This window comes from Typopeltis vanoorti, chromosome 3 (genome assembly GCF_054136105.1).
Source record: "Typopeltis vanoorti isolate ZY-2024b chromosome 3, IOZ_Tvanoo_1.0, whole genome shotgun sequence".
NCBI classification, from domain to species: Eukaryota; Metazoa; Arthropoda; class Arachnida; order Uropygi; family Thelyphonidae; genus Typopeltis; species Typopeltis vanoorti.
Window position 1 is genome coordinate 95,962,895 of NC_143551.1, and position 17,187 is coordinate 95,980,081.

At 35.5% G+C, this 17,187-nt stretch overlaps 1 protein-coding gene across 6 annotated transcripts in view; it reads left to right on the forward strand.

The window, feature by feature from the left end:
• Positions 1 to 17,187, forward strand: part of LOC150108403 (protein O-linked-mannose beta-1,2-N-acetylglucosaminyltransferase 1-like) — a 378,713-nt gene that overhangs the window by 211,523 nt on the left and 150,003 nt on the right. For all 6 annotated transcript variants that reach the window (XM_090415822.1, XM_090415823.1, XM_090415824.1 and 3 more), the window contains one exon: positions 14,660 to 14,815. In XM_090415822.1, the coding sequence (XP_090271948.1) occupies positions 14,660 to 14,815 (156 nt within the window). The remainder of the gene's footprint in view (positions 1 to 14,659; positions 14,816 to 17,187) is intronic.

Sequence of the window (17,187 nt, forward strand, 5' to 3'; positions counted from 1 at the left end):
CCTAGATAAGAAAGAAGTCACCCAAAATACCAAAATGGCAGTGTACCGTTCAGTGTTTCTACCAACATTAACATACAGTTGTGAGTCTTGGTGTTTAACAACAGGAAACACAAATAAACTACAAACAATTGAAATGAAATATCTCAGGAAAGTGGCACAAAAAACAAGACTAGACCGAATAAGAAATCAAACCATAAGAGACAGCCTTCAAGTTGCACCTCTGAATCAACAATTCATAACACAAGCCCAAATGAGATGGTTTGGACATCTCAATCAAATGGAAGAAGGAAGAATAGCAAAAACTGTATACGAAAGCCAGAAAATAGGAAAAAGAAACATAGGCAGACCCAGGAAAGGTTGGCAAAAGGAAATTAAAGAAAAATTGGTAAAGAAGGGAATTAACTGGAAAGAAGCAAAACAACAAACCTTGGACAGGATGGCATGGAAATCTCTTTGGCAAAATCTCGACGCTTAAAAGCATAAGAGATCATGGACGAAGAAGAAGAAGAATAATGTCTCTCACTGGTGAGAGCTTAATAAAGGTGAAAACCAGTCTGGAAAATTACATCACCATAATGTATGGTACTATACACATAATAATAATAATAATATTATTATTAAGAGAGATCTCTAGGGAGGCAGGGACTCATTGAGGGAGGCCACATGCTACACGCACTAGCTATCATACTTATTCTTGAATTCATTAACACTGCTTGCACTCACAACATCCAAAGGCTATCCATTCCAATCATGCACCACCCTATGAGAGAAAAATCTAGCCCTTAATCCCTTCTTAGCTGCATTCATTCTCAGCTTCCAAGGATGCCCTCTCGTCCTTTCCCCTACCCTCCATAAATTGAAAAATTCCATCAGTTGAAATCCTCTATGACACTTTCAGAAGTTTTTAAGTCTCAATCGTATCACCTCCTCTTTCTACTGTTTACTAGTGTCTGCAGTCTACAAATTCCCAATCTGTCTTCATGATCAGTATTCAAGAATCCTGATATCATTTTTAACACTCTCCTTTGCAGTCTCTCCAATATATCAGAATCACAATGGAAACCAGGAGACAAGATGTGCACACAATAGTCCAAGTGAGGTCTTATCAAGTCCTTGTAAAGAGGCAAAATGATATCCTTATCTTTTTTACAAGTGAACGTTCATTTCAGCATTGCAATTATCTTTTGAGTTGTATTTGCAATCTTTGCTACATAGTCCCTGAACTTCAACTTCCTGTCTACTAGCACTCCAAGATCCCTAGCCTCATCAGTTTCTTCAAGCATAATCCCACCAATATAATACAACATTGAATATCTAATCACACCAAAGTGAATAATTTTACATTTACTGACATTGAACGGACATCCATTTTCCCATCCTATTCAAATCATTCTACATGTACTGCATATCAGCAGCATTCCTGATTACCCTAACCTATCCTTGCATCATCAGCAAATAGCTATATGTCACTTGTGAAATCCTTCCCAATATCATTAATGTGTAAATTGAATAACAGTGGACCAAGAACTGATCCTTGTTGTACACCACTGGTTACCTTAGATCTTGCAGACTCACATCTTCTGTATACCACTTTTTGATATCTGTCAATCAGCCATCCTCTTTTTCATGTTAATATCCAAACCCATATTTTCCAATTTATGCAACAGTCTACCATGCTATACTCTGTCAAAAGCCTTAGCAAAATCCAAAAATATTATGGTGTATCCATTCCCCTTATCTAGTTCAATGGTAACATTGTTATAGAATGTGAGCAAGTTGCTAAAACATGACCTTCCTTAGTAAACCTATGTTGCTCATTGCAAAGTAGAGATTCACTGCTAACCCATTTCTGCATTAACCAATTTTTCCAAAATCTTCGCCACCACTCCTGAGATACTAATTGGTTGATAGTTGAATACATTGGTCTTTGTACCATTCTTGTACAACGGAATTACCATACATTCTTTCCATTCCTGCAGAATCTTCCCTCTTCTGAGACTCATATTAAACAGTCTGGTCAAAGGAATAGCCAGTTCAGGAATAGCTGAACACTGTTTTAGCACATATGCTGATATATCCCATCAGTCCCTATTGCTGAATTCTTATTCATTTTGTGCAACAGCGCTAATCCTTGTCTCATACACCTGAGTTTCTTAATCCAGTGAAGCAGTAGCAGTGAGCTCAATTGTCGCATACACCAGTTTGAAAGCTTTTAACAAAAGGTGCATTCATTAGTTGAACAACCTCTTCTGCATCTGTAACCCTCATGTCATCTACATTTAGAAGAGTTATCTTTTCATATTCATTCTTTCTTTTACTTGCAACATATCAGTAGAATTCTTATGAGTTGTCTTTAGCACGCAGAGCCAGTTTTGTTTCATACTCAGACTTTGCTTTCCATACAACAGTTGTGACTATTCTAGCTTGCTGCTTATAATTTTCATAACGAACATCATCCTTATGCACACAGTATTCTTTCTACATCATTCTTTTTTTACAAATCTCTTGTTTAATAAGATTACACATCCATTTGACTCCTATCCTATTTATTCTTTGAACTCTTGGGACACACTCTGATATGGCATCATTTAAGTATTTCCATACAACAATTGTGACTATTCTAGCTTGCTGCTTATAATTTTCATAATGAACATCATCCTTATGCACACAGTATTCCTTCCATATCATTCTTTTCTTACAAATCTCTTGTTTAATAAGATTACACATCCATTTGACTCCTAACCTATTTATTCTTTGAACTCTTGGGACACACTCTGATATAGCATCATTTAAGTATTGTTTAAATGCTTCCCATGCACTGTCAATATTGTTCCCATTCCACTGAACTCAGTATACTCCTTAGTTGGTCATAATTCCCTGTTTTGCACGTGTCATGATTTTATGTTCCCATGAAGATGCCGATGTGACATTGCCGAAATATAGGAAGTATTGATTAAAGTTTCTTTTAATTAATATTCTAGTATGCGTTATAATTTCCTGAAATAATTTTATAGTCATGTCGTTCAGCATGTAACTTTTTCTGAATGGAACATTCATAAACTTAGTCACTTCCCAAGTGAGTACCACAGAATAGGTATATCTTTACCTGAAATGCCCTCTGACACCATAATCAAACCTAACACTCTTTGACTTCGAGTTCCTTCTGTCACATGCTGCTTGAGGAAGTTGTCTTGCAACAGCTCATGAGATTCTACTGCTACCCAATCAATATTTGGATAATTAGTCTCCCATTATGATTACTCTTTTCACTTTCATCGTGTCTATTTGGTGATGCATTTCTTCATCACTAGCAACTGATCCATCAGGTCTGTAACAACATCTTACTATGTAATTGATCTTGTTAGATTCCACCTTACCAGATTGCTTCAAACTCACTGCCACATGAAATATTGTTGGTAGTAGTACTACAATCATAGTCCAACTCTAACTGGATTCAAGTCATCTGATATCATTAGCAGCATTTCCCCTCCCCTCCTATCCTCTCTATCCTTCCTATAAATAGTGTATCCTTTACACTCAATACTAGTTAGTGTGTCTGATTCTGATAGCCAGGTCTCACTAATGCCTACAATCTGAGGTCCCAACATATTGACTAAGGTAACAAACTCGACCTCTTTGTTTCTGTTACTCTTAGTATTCATTTACAGACATAATAATCTACCTGCATGTTCTTTTGTATAATCTTGTTTGCAGTCTGCATGACACAGTTGGACAATTTGCAGATCTCTATTCCCCTCTAGTGCCTTATACATGCAGGCATCTTTGCAGATGTTTGATGGGTTCGAACCAGACGAACACAAAGTCGAAATTATTCTCTTCTCATCAACATTTTCATGCCAAAGCCCATTCTTGTGATTAGCACAGTTATATATAACATTGCAAAATAATCTGCGTTAATCCTGTACTTATCGTATTTCATACACGTCAACTTACATTGATTTTCTTTTTGCACTTTTTTACAATATCATTATTTACTCATTTCAGAACAATATAATTTCTAAAATTCAAAATATTCAGAAAACCCTGTAAAATCGAACGCAGAAATTTTAACAAAATTTATTTATGTGTGAGATTTTACAACATTGTCGCTCTTACACGCACATTCTGAAGGTTTGAATGTCTTTAGGTGGGAAATGAATTTTATTGCCCACTGTGAGATCACCTCACTTATTGGAGACTTGAACTAAATTGAAAAAAATTCCATCTATAGTAGGGTTCCCAGATTATATAAAATAAAAAACTCCCCTTAGCCCAACCATGAATATGAATTGGTGTGAAATATATGACACAAAGGTAAACTTGCTGTTTACCTTTGTGTCATATACAGTTACTTTATGTAACTGTAAAGTAACTTACTGGTGAAGATATTTCATGTTTGCGCATGAAATATCATGAAACTCTTGTTCCATTAAAAAGGATAAGATATCAATGAAATGAAGAATGCAATTTCTTTTCAAATATAAAGTACTTTCCAACCAGGAAAAAAAAAATCTCGCTAAATTATACCTGACACATACCTCCATTCACACACATTGGCATAATACAAAACCGCTATCCCTGGAGTCAAATAATTTAATAAAATGCTTAATAAGTAATCTTATAATCTGTCTGGTCTGACAGTTTTATGAGAATGAGCAAGAATTAGCAAGCCTGCTTGATTGGCTAAGCACTTGGCATGCTCACATTCCAGTTAGCAGGCTGCACGGTTTGAATGTCTTTAGGTGGAAAATGAATTTTATTGCCCACTGTGAGATCACCTCACTTATTGAAGACCTGAACTGGCTTGAAAAAAAGTTCCATCTATAGTAGGGTTCCCATATTATATAAAATAAAATTAAAAAAAAATCCCCTCAGCCCAACCATAACAAGTTTACAACAATTTGTGGATCAGAGTTGCATAAAAAATAAACAAATGGCAACTCATCAGATGTGAAATATCAATATTCCAAAGGGAGGGGGGAGAAATTACAGGTCAGTGATATCCATCAGCTTGAAAAATCATTATCCCATTAACAATTTCTTCTCCTATTGTGCCATTTATTATTATTATAATAATACAATATCTCCATGGAGTAAAAAAAAAAAAAAAAACTCATCGTGGAGACCCCATTATTCACACAATCTATTCTCTCTCTAAATTAAAATGCCAAGAAATTATATTCTTGGTTTCATCCTTTATCCAAGTGTAAGCAAAAGTTTGTGCGTGAAGTAACTTCACACCTGGGCTACTTGTATATTGATGCCAAGTCATTAGCCTCTATCTTTAGTATTCCATAATGGCACATATCTGTACAGACATGTATAATGCTATGCATTATGGGAAACAGCTGTAACTAGTTTCTCATGGGCCCTGTGCAAGATTTTATTTTGTGTCCCCCCTTTTTTTTTTGGAAAAAAAAACGATAGAAATTTTGTTTATAAATATTATAAATATATTATGAATTGGCCCCATGACAATAAAATTTGATAATGAAAATATATTGCCAGCAAAGGTTGGTCGATTGGTAGAGTCTCTGCTACTAGTGGCTCATGCAAAAAGTTAAGCAAGTTTGAGTGCAGTTAGTAGTTGGAAGGGAATCAGTCGTTCGATGCTGTTGGTACACTCTCCCTCAATGAGTCTTTGGACTCCCTGGAGATGTCACATAATAATAATATGTAATATAATACTGATTATTTTTTTTTTTGATACCCCATTTCAGGGCCCCTTCATCCTGGGTCCTTTGCATGACCACCTGCCTAGTTACAGCACTGATGGGACAGGCCACTAATTTGAGGTAAAATCATAATGGGGTGCTCATCATAGGCCTAGAGTAGTTAATATAGGGATGCAAGAGAGCCTGATAGTATCAGGAGAAAGAAGAGACAGATAGTATGAGAGATAGAGAAAAGGCCTCAGCTGTTTTATATCATCATATAGCCAAAGGTTATCGGTTTTCCTTTTTCACCAGTCTCATGGAGATGAACAGCCAGAAGACCAATTTGAAACTAAAGTGCAAAGATGATTGATACCCAGGTGGTTAGCCTTATCTGAGTTAACTGCCATGAGTTGGCCTTCTCTGCCTGGGATTGCTCTCCAGTCATCCCTGCAATTCACCATAAGGCCACATTTATTCATTCGTGGGAGTTTCCTCCCTTCTTTCTCCTGTCCTCCCTTCTGGGGTGAGTTGAGCTCCCCCCTCATTGGGGGTTCAGTATTTATGACTGTAGATCTGTGCGTGTTCCCGGGGCCAGTTTGCCTGGTCGCGGGATGAAAAAACCTCAGATAAACTGGTGGAAAAAACCCTGCTGTCCACACCCAAGACCGGCTAACTTGGCTATGGCTGAGGAAGATCCTAAAGCTTCTCATGTCACCGACGGGAATCAAACCTAGGACACTCCTTCCCCAGTCATATGGTTGTGAAGCGCATAGCCACTAGGCTAACTGCGTGGACACCATAAGATCACATTGAACTAAGAGGATGGAACCATTTAAAAAACCTCTCATAGGAAAAATAGACAGAATTTTACCCCCCCTCCCCGGTGAATATTGCATAATGTGCGTGGTTTACACTACCTAGCCAAAAATTTGATATCTCCTAGAATGCTTCTTTCTAAATACAGAAATCATCTGACTGAACGATAAAATTTCCACAATCTTCTTCTTAGGTAGCATCTTCATATTGAAGGTTCGCAATTATGGATTTCCACATCACTTCATTTTCTGCCATTCTTTTAATGTTGCCATATAGTTTAAAATTCATCCATTCCAGAACATCGTTTATCCATGTCCTCTTCCTTCCCCCTTGTTCTTATTTCCCTCTATTTTTTTCTAAAATGACTTTACTCAGTTCTCTGACTGACCCTCTCATTATATGTTCAGCCATTCTCATTTTCCTGTTCATGATGTCTCTGACTAGTTGGTTCTTCATGTTCATCATTCATAGCACCTCTACGTTTGTTATTTTATCTCTCCATGAGATCTTGAGGGCTCTTCTATAGCACCACAACTCGAATGCTTGTATTCTTCTGATTGTCCATTTATCCAATATCCAGTTTTCACATCCATAATTTAAGGGTGACCACACATATGTTTTGATTATTCTTAGTTTTGTTTTGTTTTCAGTATTATTTCTGAGAATGTATCCATTATTCTAGAAGGCTGCTTTTGCCTTTTGGATACTGGTTTTTATTTCTTCTTTCCTTTTTACAGTCTATGTGAATATGCATTCAAGGTAATTGTATGTTTCCACTTGTTGTATGTTATGACATAACACTTCTAGTTTGCTTTTTATTATACTTTCTTTATTTATTATTATGTATTTGGTCTTTTTAAGATTTAATTCTATTCTATACTCCTTTTCATTTTGGATTATTTTGGTTAGCATTTCTTCCAATCCTGTATTTGAATCAGCTATGAACACAGTATCATCAACATATATTATTTATCTATATTCCATTGATCTTGATTCCTATTTCCATTTCCTCTATGTTCTTTATTAGGTGTTCACTATAGATGTTTTTTTATGTTGAGCCCATACACGAGAGGTTGGTTGATCAACCTATAGTACTTAATACTGTGTATGGGTGAAAGAAAGAACAGTTAAATGGTATTGGGGAGATTACTCATCCCTGTCTTACTCCTTTTTTAATGTCTACATCTCCTTGCATGTACCGCAATACAGTTGCAAGATTATTTTCAGGTCTTTTTTTGTCAATATCATGCTCTTTAAGGATTTCTAATAATTTACCCTTGTATGACTGTTAAATGCCTTCTGGAAATCTATAAAGCATAGATGCACCGATCTGCTTAATTCAGTTGTTCTTTCAGTTATACAAGATAGGTTCCAAATAGCATTTATTGTGCCTTTTACTTCCACAAAACCATTCTGTGTTTCACTAATTTGGTTTTTTATTTTTGCATATATTCGATTTTTTATTATCTTCAGTATGATCTTAGATGTGTGCAAGATTAGGCTTAAAGTTCTGTACTCTTCACATCTATATTTTTTTGTTGCTTTTTAGGATTGGGATGCAGACTGACTTCTTGAAATCCCCCAGTTTCTCTTCCCTGTTTTGTATATATTCTTTATAATGTCTCTCAAACAATTCTTTCCATCTTTTCTCAAGTTTTTAATTATTTCTGCCAGTATATGTTATCATCTCGTATTTTCCCATTTGGCAAGCTATTTATAGCATTTTCTATCTCTTCATCAAGTAGTTCTGGTCCTTCATTCCTGTCTTCAATTTTAGGAATTTCTGATCTGCTTCTGTCATCGTATCGTTTTGCAATATATTCTCTTCAACTATTATTAATATTATCGGGCTTGACAATAATTTTTCCTTCTTTTCCTTTGATCCTTTAACGTGATTTTTCTTACTGTTGAATTCTTTAATTTTGTTATATTTCTCTGTAATTTTATTTTCTTTGTCTAATTCTTCTATTTCTTTACATTTTTGATCGATCCATTCTTGTGTAACTCTTTTACATTAATCTTTTATTTGCTTATCCAATTTCTTATATTCTTCTTTCTGTCCTTTTTTTTTATTTTTTACTTTTCTTCTTTTCTCCATTAAGTATTTCTAATCCAGTATTTCCTCTGTTATCCATGTTTTTTTTCTGGTTCTTTCTTTTTTTTTACTAAGAACCTTTTTTGTTGTACTATTAGTAGAAAATTATTAGAAAAACAGTAGTTAGTCTTTTCTACAAATGGGCTAGAGCCATACATAAAGAAGGAACTAAGAAGGACTCTGTTACTTTCACATTCCAGTGCAGTGAGGCATGATGACATCTGTTATAAGATGGTAAAACATCTTCCATCACCCCTATATACTTCCATCTCTTACTATATAACAGAATACTTACAAAGGAAGCATTTCCAGATTCTTGGCTTAAATCAGTTTCGTTATCATCCCAAAACCTGGAAAGGATCAACACAAGCCAACAATTATATTGATCTATCACTCTGATCAGCTGTCTTTATGAGATATTGGGAAAAAATGGTAAATGCAAGGATTCTCTGGCACTCAGAAAGCACCAGATGTCTTTACGACATACAATGTGGCTTTCGTAGATGCTGATCAACATTGAATCATTTGGTCTGTTAAAAAAATGCATTAGAGACACTTTCCTGAAAAGGGAGCATCACTAGTACAAAAAAAAAAAAAGTATTGAAAATACTTGTTTTGCACTTTATCCTCTAGAGCAGTGTTTCTCAAACTTCAGATATCCACAGACCCCTTCTTAAATTTTCATTATTACCAAATACCCCTAATTAATTAATTCAAAAATAAATTAAAACAAATAAATTAATTAAAACAAATAAATTAATTGAAACAAATAAATTAATTAACATTAATAAATTAATTTAAAATATTAAAAAATTAAATATCTATTTTATTTGAATTTATATGTTCATGTAAACAAAAAATATGATTTATTTTTAATAGGACAAACTTTATAAAGATACTATAAAGTTTTACTTACTTGAAATAATTTATCATCAATGAGAGGAATGAAATTGCTTATGGTGAGATAAAATTTCAGCAAAATTTGGCTCTATAGTTAATTTCAATCTCAGATGTGGTTCGACATCTGTAATGCGATTCCTCTTCTTCGTCTTAATATCTACAAGGGCCGAAAATCCAACTTCGCACAGATATGAACTTGGAAATAGAAAAATGAACCTTAGAGCTTTATCTGTTAATTCAGGAAATTCATTCTGTATTTGTAGCCAAATTGATGATAACGTATTCTCACTGTATTTATTTTTTAGGAAACCATAAGAAGCTAGTTCTAAAAGTTGTTCTTCTATTGACGATAGACCCTTTGGCATAAATTTGTTTTTATTGAAAGGGTATCTTATCCACTCAATATTAATGTCCAATTCAGGGAAATACTTTTCTAGATTCATTTGTAAGCTTTTTAAATGCTGCATGATAGTAATTTTCACATCATCATCAATTTGTTCATTTGAACTTGCGAGCAATTCATGAAGCGATGGAAATGCATCAAATTTTCCATTACCAACCCGCTTTTGCCATAACTTCATTTTTGCCAACGTGGCTTTCACTTTATCTTGGACATGAAATATAGAAATTTCCTTGCCTTATAAAGATAAATTAAGACTATTTAATACAGTAAATATATCTGCCAGGTATGCTAATTGACTGAGCCATTTCCCATTATGTAAATACTTTTTCAATTCAAACTTTTCATCAAGAAAAACTTGTAGTTCATTCCAAAGTTCAAATAAACAAGTAAGAACTTTTCCACGAGAAAGCCAACGAACGTTGGTATGGAAAAGAAGTTGTGTATACTTGCTTCCCATTTCTTTGCAAAGTTGAGAGAAAAGTCTAGCATTTAGAGGACGGCCTTTAATATAATTTATGATTTTTACAGCTTCATCAAGAACGTTTCTTAGGTCTGTAGAGACATCATATGTGTAGCCAAAGCCTCCCTGTGTATGCAGCAGTGTGTCGACTTTGCATTTGGTGCAACAGCTTGAATCCTTGAAACAAGCCCTGTTTTAGATCCGATTTTTAGATGTGTTTATTCCAACACAACTTCCAATAGCTTGTTTTGATGCATAAAGGTATTTATGCTGTTTAATATTTCTTCTCCTGTTGTATGTTCTGGCAAGGATTGGCAATATAAAAGGTCGTCATGAATTTTTTGATTTTTTTCGTACCTAACGAACACTAGAAGATTTGTAATGTCGGTGGATTCATCTACTTGCAACGCATAATAACGACTCTTACGTATATCGGATAACAATGTTTGTTTTATGTTTTCAGCCATTTCAGTGATTCTTCGATGAACGGTACTATTTGAAAGACAAATCCTATCAAAAGATCTTTTTACATTATCTCCGATCATAATTGTTTCCAATTGTTTCCACTGCACCACTTTTTGCTATTAATAGCGACACACGATGTGAAGCTTCTAAAGCCTTCATGTTTTCACCTCCTGACACGATTAACATCACTTTTTGAGATTCTTTTAAATTTTTTAGTTTATTTTGAAAAAATTCGACAGGTTTGTCCTTGCATTCATTATGTTTCGATTCAAAATGGCGATTTAAATTACATGGTTTCATGCTTTCATTTTTTAAAGTTTCACCGCAAATTACACATAATGGAATAGGTTCCTCTTCATTTCCCGTCCATGAAAATCCACATTTCAAGTAATTTATATCGTACTTATGAAGTTTTCTCATCTTCTTCCTAGTTGGTTCTCAAGAGATGTCAGACTACACACACTTATCAATTTCATTTGATCCAGATACAGTATCAACATTTTCTTGTTGCTGACAGCTACTTGTATCTACTATGTTCCTCTCTTTTACGCATTTTAAAAATCCAGTCTTTAACCAGTGATCCATACTTAACAATTTGAAAGCTAAAAAAAATTACCGTATTTAACGAACAGTCCTTCAACAAATGGCTAGTGAAAGCAGAACTCGAAACAGACAACAATGGTAGGCCAGTAGAGATAAAGCAGCTATGAAGACGTCCATATGATCGGTGCAGTATTAACAAAAGATCACGCTACTAATTGACAAAAGCAAGCCAACAGTTCAGTTGAAATGCCAATTCTCTTCAATTGAATTCCTTATATAATATCTGAAACACGTTCACTCAAACAAAACCATATGGTTTTGATTGTCTACTATACAGCATTTTATGTGGGAGGGGTCATGCGATTCGTTAGTTCCATTTTTACCCAGTTGTCTCTAATTGCACTATTTGTTGAGAAACATATTACTCAGCCTGCAGATGTCTCTGTACCTTATTCAGTGATACAATAGGAACATTTTACGATTTCAAACTTAAATTTTATTCCATGCGTTAATGATGCATAGCCGAAAATTGCCACTGACCCCCTGAAGACCTTTTGCGGACCCCCCGGGTCCACGTACCACACTTTGAGAAACACTGCTCTAGAGAACAGAATGCTGATTGATGTCCCTTCCTCCACCTTTATCATGTGCACTTACGGTCAAAGCTTGATTATGGGTCCCAGGTTTACAGTTCTGCAAGGTAGAGCACATTCCGATGATTGGATCCTATCATCGGAATTTTATGGGTCCCAGGTTTGCAGTTCTTCAAGGTAGAGCACATTCCGATGATTGGATCCTATCCATCATCAGGGTATACAAATATCTGCTAGTTCTTTTCACACATCATCCATGCAGTATCTTTATGTTGAAGCAAATAAACCTGCTCTCTCACTTAAAAATAACAGGTTTCTCTTAACTGTACCCTAAAAATTAAGTCTCCTCCAAAGCATCCTATGTGGACTAGTATTGTTTCACTTCTTTGGAAAGCTCAATATCACACATATTAGACTGTTATTTCTCCCTTTGGTAAGCATGTTAAAGAGATTATACAAGATATTATTGGCATGAATGTCAACAACAACATTATCTGCACCAAATATAACAGCATTCCTCCATGGCAGGTTTGAACTCCATCCTGCATCTTCTCATTATGACAACTAAGGCAATCTCATACTTCAACTATTTACATGCAGTTATTTAATCAGGGTGTAATGCACACACAGTGAATTACACCCTGATTTCCTTCCCATCTTTGCTGATGATTCAAGATCTGAGAACTCTGTCAGTCGTGTTGCTATGTTTCCTGACATTACTATATCCCACAGAATCCCATTTAATTGCAGTAATTATGCAGCAGAGTTGCATGCCATTCAACTTGCACTTATGCATATAAAAGAAAAATGCTACCAAAAGTGTGTAATTTATACAGAATCACTGAGTTCTTTACAGCCCATCTCATTTCCTGTGTATAATCCACATCCAGGGCTTTGTGAGGTTTTACAATTATTGAACAAAAAAAAATGAAGACCCTTAATTTTGATGTTTCACTGTGCTGGATTCCCATCTACATTGGAATTAAAGGAAATAAAATTGCAGATGTAGCTGCTAGATCAGCTCATATACAGACTTCAGATAACTTAACACACTGATTAAGATCAAAGCTGATTACCCAGTCACAGTCTTCATGACAGGATGCACTGACAAACAAATTGCCAGAGATTAAGCTAGAAATGAAGCATTGCAATCTAATCAACGAAGAAACAGAAGAAAGCAAATTGTCCTTGCTAGGCTCTGCATAGGTCACAATCATCTTACATATTCTTATTTACTGAGGGCTGATGATCCACCTATGCGTGAACAATGCAACACACATCTCACCATTCATCATATTCTGGTGAAGTGCTAGCACGTCACATGTGAGACGAATGAAATTTCATTTCTCATGTATACTCTGAACAGATCCTATCAGACTCAGACAAATTGCATGACAATTTTAACTTTTTTCAAAGAATTAATTTATATAAATGCATTTCATTGGGAATTTTATTTTTGTATAGATACTGCATTGCTTAATTTAAATGTTTTTTCTTTTTTATTTGCTTTTTTGTACAGAACATATTATTTGCTAAGTTGTTGCTTTATTACTACCTTGTGTACCACTGTAACCTTGCTTTGGTGCAGTATGACTTTTGCTAAGACACAAAGAACTTTAATATGGTTTTTTTCATCTGAAGGTGAGTTAGTTAGTCTTATAATAATGAAAATAATTACAGGGGAGATATTGTATTTCCTCCCAGAAACTCCTTTTTTTTTTTATACATCTTGTAAAACAAGTAAACTGCCTAGGAACACACACACACACAATAGTTTATTAACCTCCACAGCCATAGTTACTTCAGTTGCATTTTTGTGACATTACCTTAGATAATAATTAAAATCTCAAAAAAGCACTTCTCTTGCACTTGAAAGGAAGGAATTTCAGCCCTCACCAATTTAGGATACTCCGGGAAACTTTACTGAGGTTGGGGACTTAAAAACAGTGCAGATATACTTCTCATTTCAGTCAACTTTCAATTTGGAATAAAATCTAAATTGCTTAATTGGTATAACTATTAATGCTGCATATTAGCGATTTATTGGATCAAGTGGGTAACACCCCATTTTCCAAGACACTGGAATTGAATTTCACTGTGACAGATGTTTGTGAATGTCTTGAAAAGTTAGTAGGTGAATTCATCAGTTGGTGACACCACCACCTTGCTTATTGGGGGCCTGAAGAAGTGGTTTGAAAAAGGAAAAAAAAAAATTCTATGTTTTATCTCTAGGGGAATCAGATTATCTCACTCTTAGTATACCATCCATGGTACTAAATCTTTCATAGGTGTGATTCACATGAAAACATAAATAAAAAAGTGGTGTTATTTTGTTTACAATATTAAAATTAAAATGCCATTAAATCTAACTAAATGCTTCTTCAAATTGATTGTTAGAGAGAGATTGCTAATATTTTGATAAGATTAGTATTTGTAATTATTTTCAGTTGTAGTATAATATTTTCAGATAAGAAATTAGTTAATTAATCCAAGTTACCCTTTTTTATTTTCCATTTCCTGCTTGGCTTATTAGAAGCCCAACTCCAAAACCATTTACTATCTATCATTTGATAGATGTTGATGTGACTGATATCAGTAAAATAGAAAACATGATAGAATATGTAAAGCCATATAAATAATAAAAATCCTATGAAAAAAACAAAAACATGGGCATTGATATATTAATAATTATTTTAATTAACTTTCATGTTTTTATGTTTATTTTAGATCATTAGATGATCCCCTTATGAGCAGTCTTCAAGTTGAGGGAGAAAATATCATACCAGATGTGTCACGTATTTTACATGTGAACTTAGATGGAGCTACAGATTTGGAGCTTAATTTTCAAGAAGCAATGTTTGCCCATGAAAGAGTGACTAGCTAGTAAGCATTTGCTTATAATATTTCTTGACAGTATAGGAGCATATATAAAGTCTTTTGTGTAATTTTTAAATTGAATATAGAAAGTTACCAACTGGCCCCTCATCCAGCTCCTCCTATAAACTCTGGATCTTCATCCCACAAAATAGACAAACCAGCCAAAAGAAAACATGCAGTTAATGACACAATATACTAATCTCATAGCTTTAGTTGCTTTGGCTATAATTCTAGAATAATTGAACGCTTCTATCCAGTCCTTTGATCTGTATGATTGGGTTAGAATGTTATGTTTTTCTCATAAGGCTTATGTTCTTTCACCTTCTTTCCCCCCCCCCCCCCCCCCATATCAGTGACCTTCCTCAGTTGACCATAAACCCAATCCACAATTTTGCAAATCATTACAGTGCATTCTCTTTTCTACTTCAACACTTCAAATCAACAATATTTCCTGAATATTACTAAAGAAAGAGCCAAAAGGCTTCATTTCAGCGATGTAAAATTACATAGTCAAAGTGGATATTAAATCCAACATGATTTCAAAGCTGAATGCTTGTAGAAACTATGAAAGTTTTGTAAGTTAAGGCCTTGATATAGCTACATATGGATTACTTGTGATCAGGTCTGGTCATTTGAGTTTCTTGCAAATGCAGAATGGTAGAAAGGATCCAGTGGTATGTAACCAAGTATGTGAGAATATTACTATTATTATTACTATTATTACAGGCAACTCCAGGGAGTCATTAGACTCATCGAGGGAGGCCCCAAATCATATTCATCACAACTATTCAACATTCATACAGTATCTATCATACCTCGCCTTAAACTCATTCACTGTCACAGCATCCACCACAGACTCAGGGAGCGCATTCCACTCATTCACTACTCTAAAAGTAAAGAACCCAGCTCTAACACCTTTACTAACCACACTTTTGCCCAGTTTCCATGGATGTCCCCTAGTCCTCCCACAACCAGCCCTGTTCTCAAAAATATCTTCTGAATTAATTTTATAGAAACCCTTCAGTAATTTGAATGTCTCAATCATATCTCCCCTCCTCCGCCTATCAACCAATTTTTGCAACCCACAAATCCTCAACCTGTTCTCATACGGTTCATTCCACAGACCTGCTATCATCTTGGTCACTCGCCTCTGGATCCTCTCCACCTCCTCCCCATCAAGAAGAAACCTAGGTGACCAAATCTGAGCACAGTAGTCTAGATGGGGTCTTATCAAGGCTCGATACAGAGGAACAATAACCTGCTTGTCTCTGCTTGTCAACGTATTCTTCAGCAACCAAGTGATTTGATGAGCTGTTTTGGTCACTTTTGCAATGTGTCCCCTAAATTTCAATTCCTTATCTACCAACACTCCTAAATCTCGTGCCTCATCAATTTCCTGGAGCACGGTTCCACCAATGCAGTAAACTGCCGCCAATCTTTTCACCCCAAAATGCATAACCTTACATTTTGCCACATTAAACTGACATCCATTCTCCTTAGCCCAGACCTCCAATCTATCCAAATCATCCTGCAAAATTTTGACGTCATCTGCATTCACTATTGCCCTACTCAACTTCGCATCATCCGCAAACAAATGAACTGTTCCTCTCAGATCATTTCCTATATCATTTATGAACAAATTAAACAGCAGTGGTCCAAGAACAGATCCTTGTGGCACACCACTAGTCACAGGCCGTCTTGTGGACTCTACTCCCGAGTAAACCACTCTCTGATATCTCTCCGTCAACCACCCTCCTATCCATCTCACCAACCCTATGTCCATTCCCATATGCTGCAATTTACTGATTAGAATTCCATGTGGAATCCTGTCAAAGGCCTTGGCAAGGTCCAGTAGAATCACCGTAAACCCATTACCCTTATCCAGTTCAGCCGTCACTGTGTTATAATACATGAGCAAGTTACTGAGGCATGACCTACCCTTCACAAAACCATGCTGTCCCCGATACAGTATCCCATTTTCTTCTATCCAATCTTGTATTTTCCTCTTGACTATTTTCTCTAAGACCTTGACAATGATTCCTGATATGCTAATCGGTCGGTAATTTACAACAGCAGTCTTGGAACCACCTTTATGCAGTGGAACTATTTTCCCCTCTTTCCACCCGCTCGGGATTAACCCAGACCCGAGACTCAAATTAAACAAAATGGTCAAGGGTACTGACAATTCTTTAGCTGCTTCTCGTACAACACGAGCTGGTATACCATCCAATCCCACAGATGTATTGACATTGAGGTTATGCAATAGACTACTCACCTCCGCTTCATTAACCACAATTCCCGTATAATCTACTGGTTTATTCGTTTCTGCAATGTCACCACCTGGATGATATACTTTTGCAAAGTGCTCACTCAGTAAC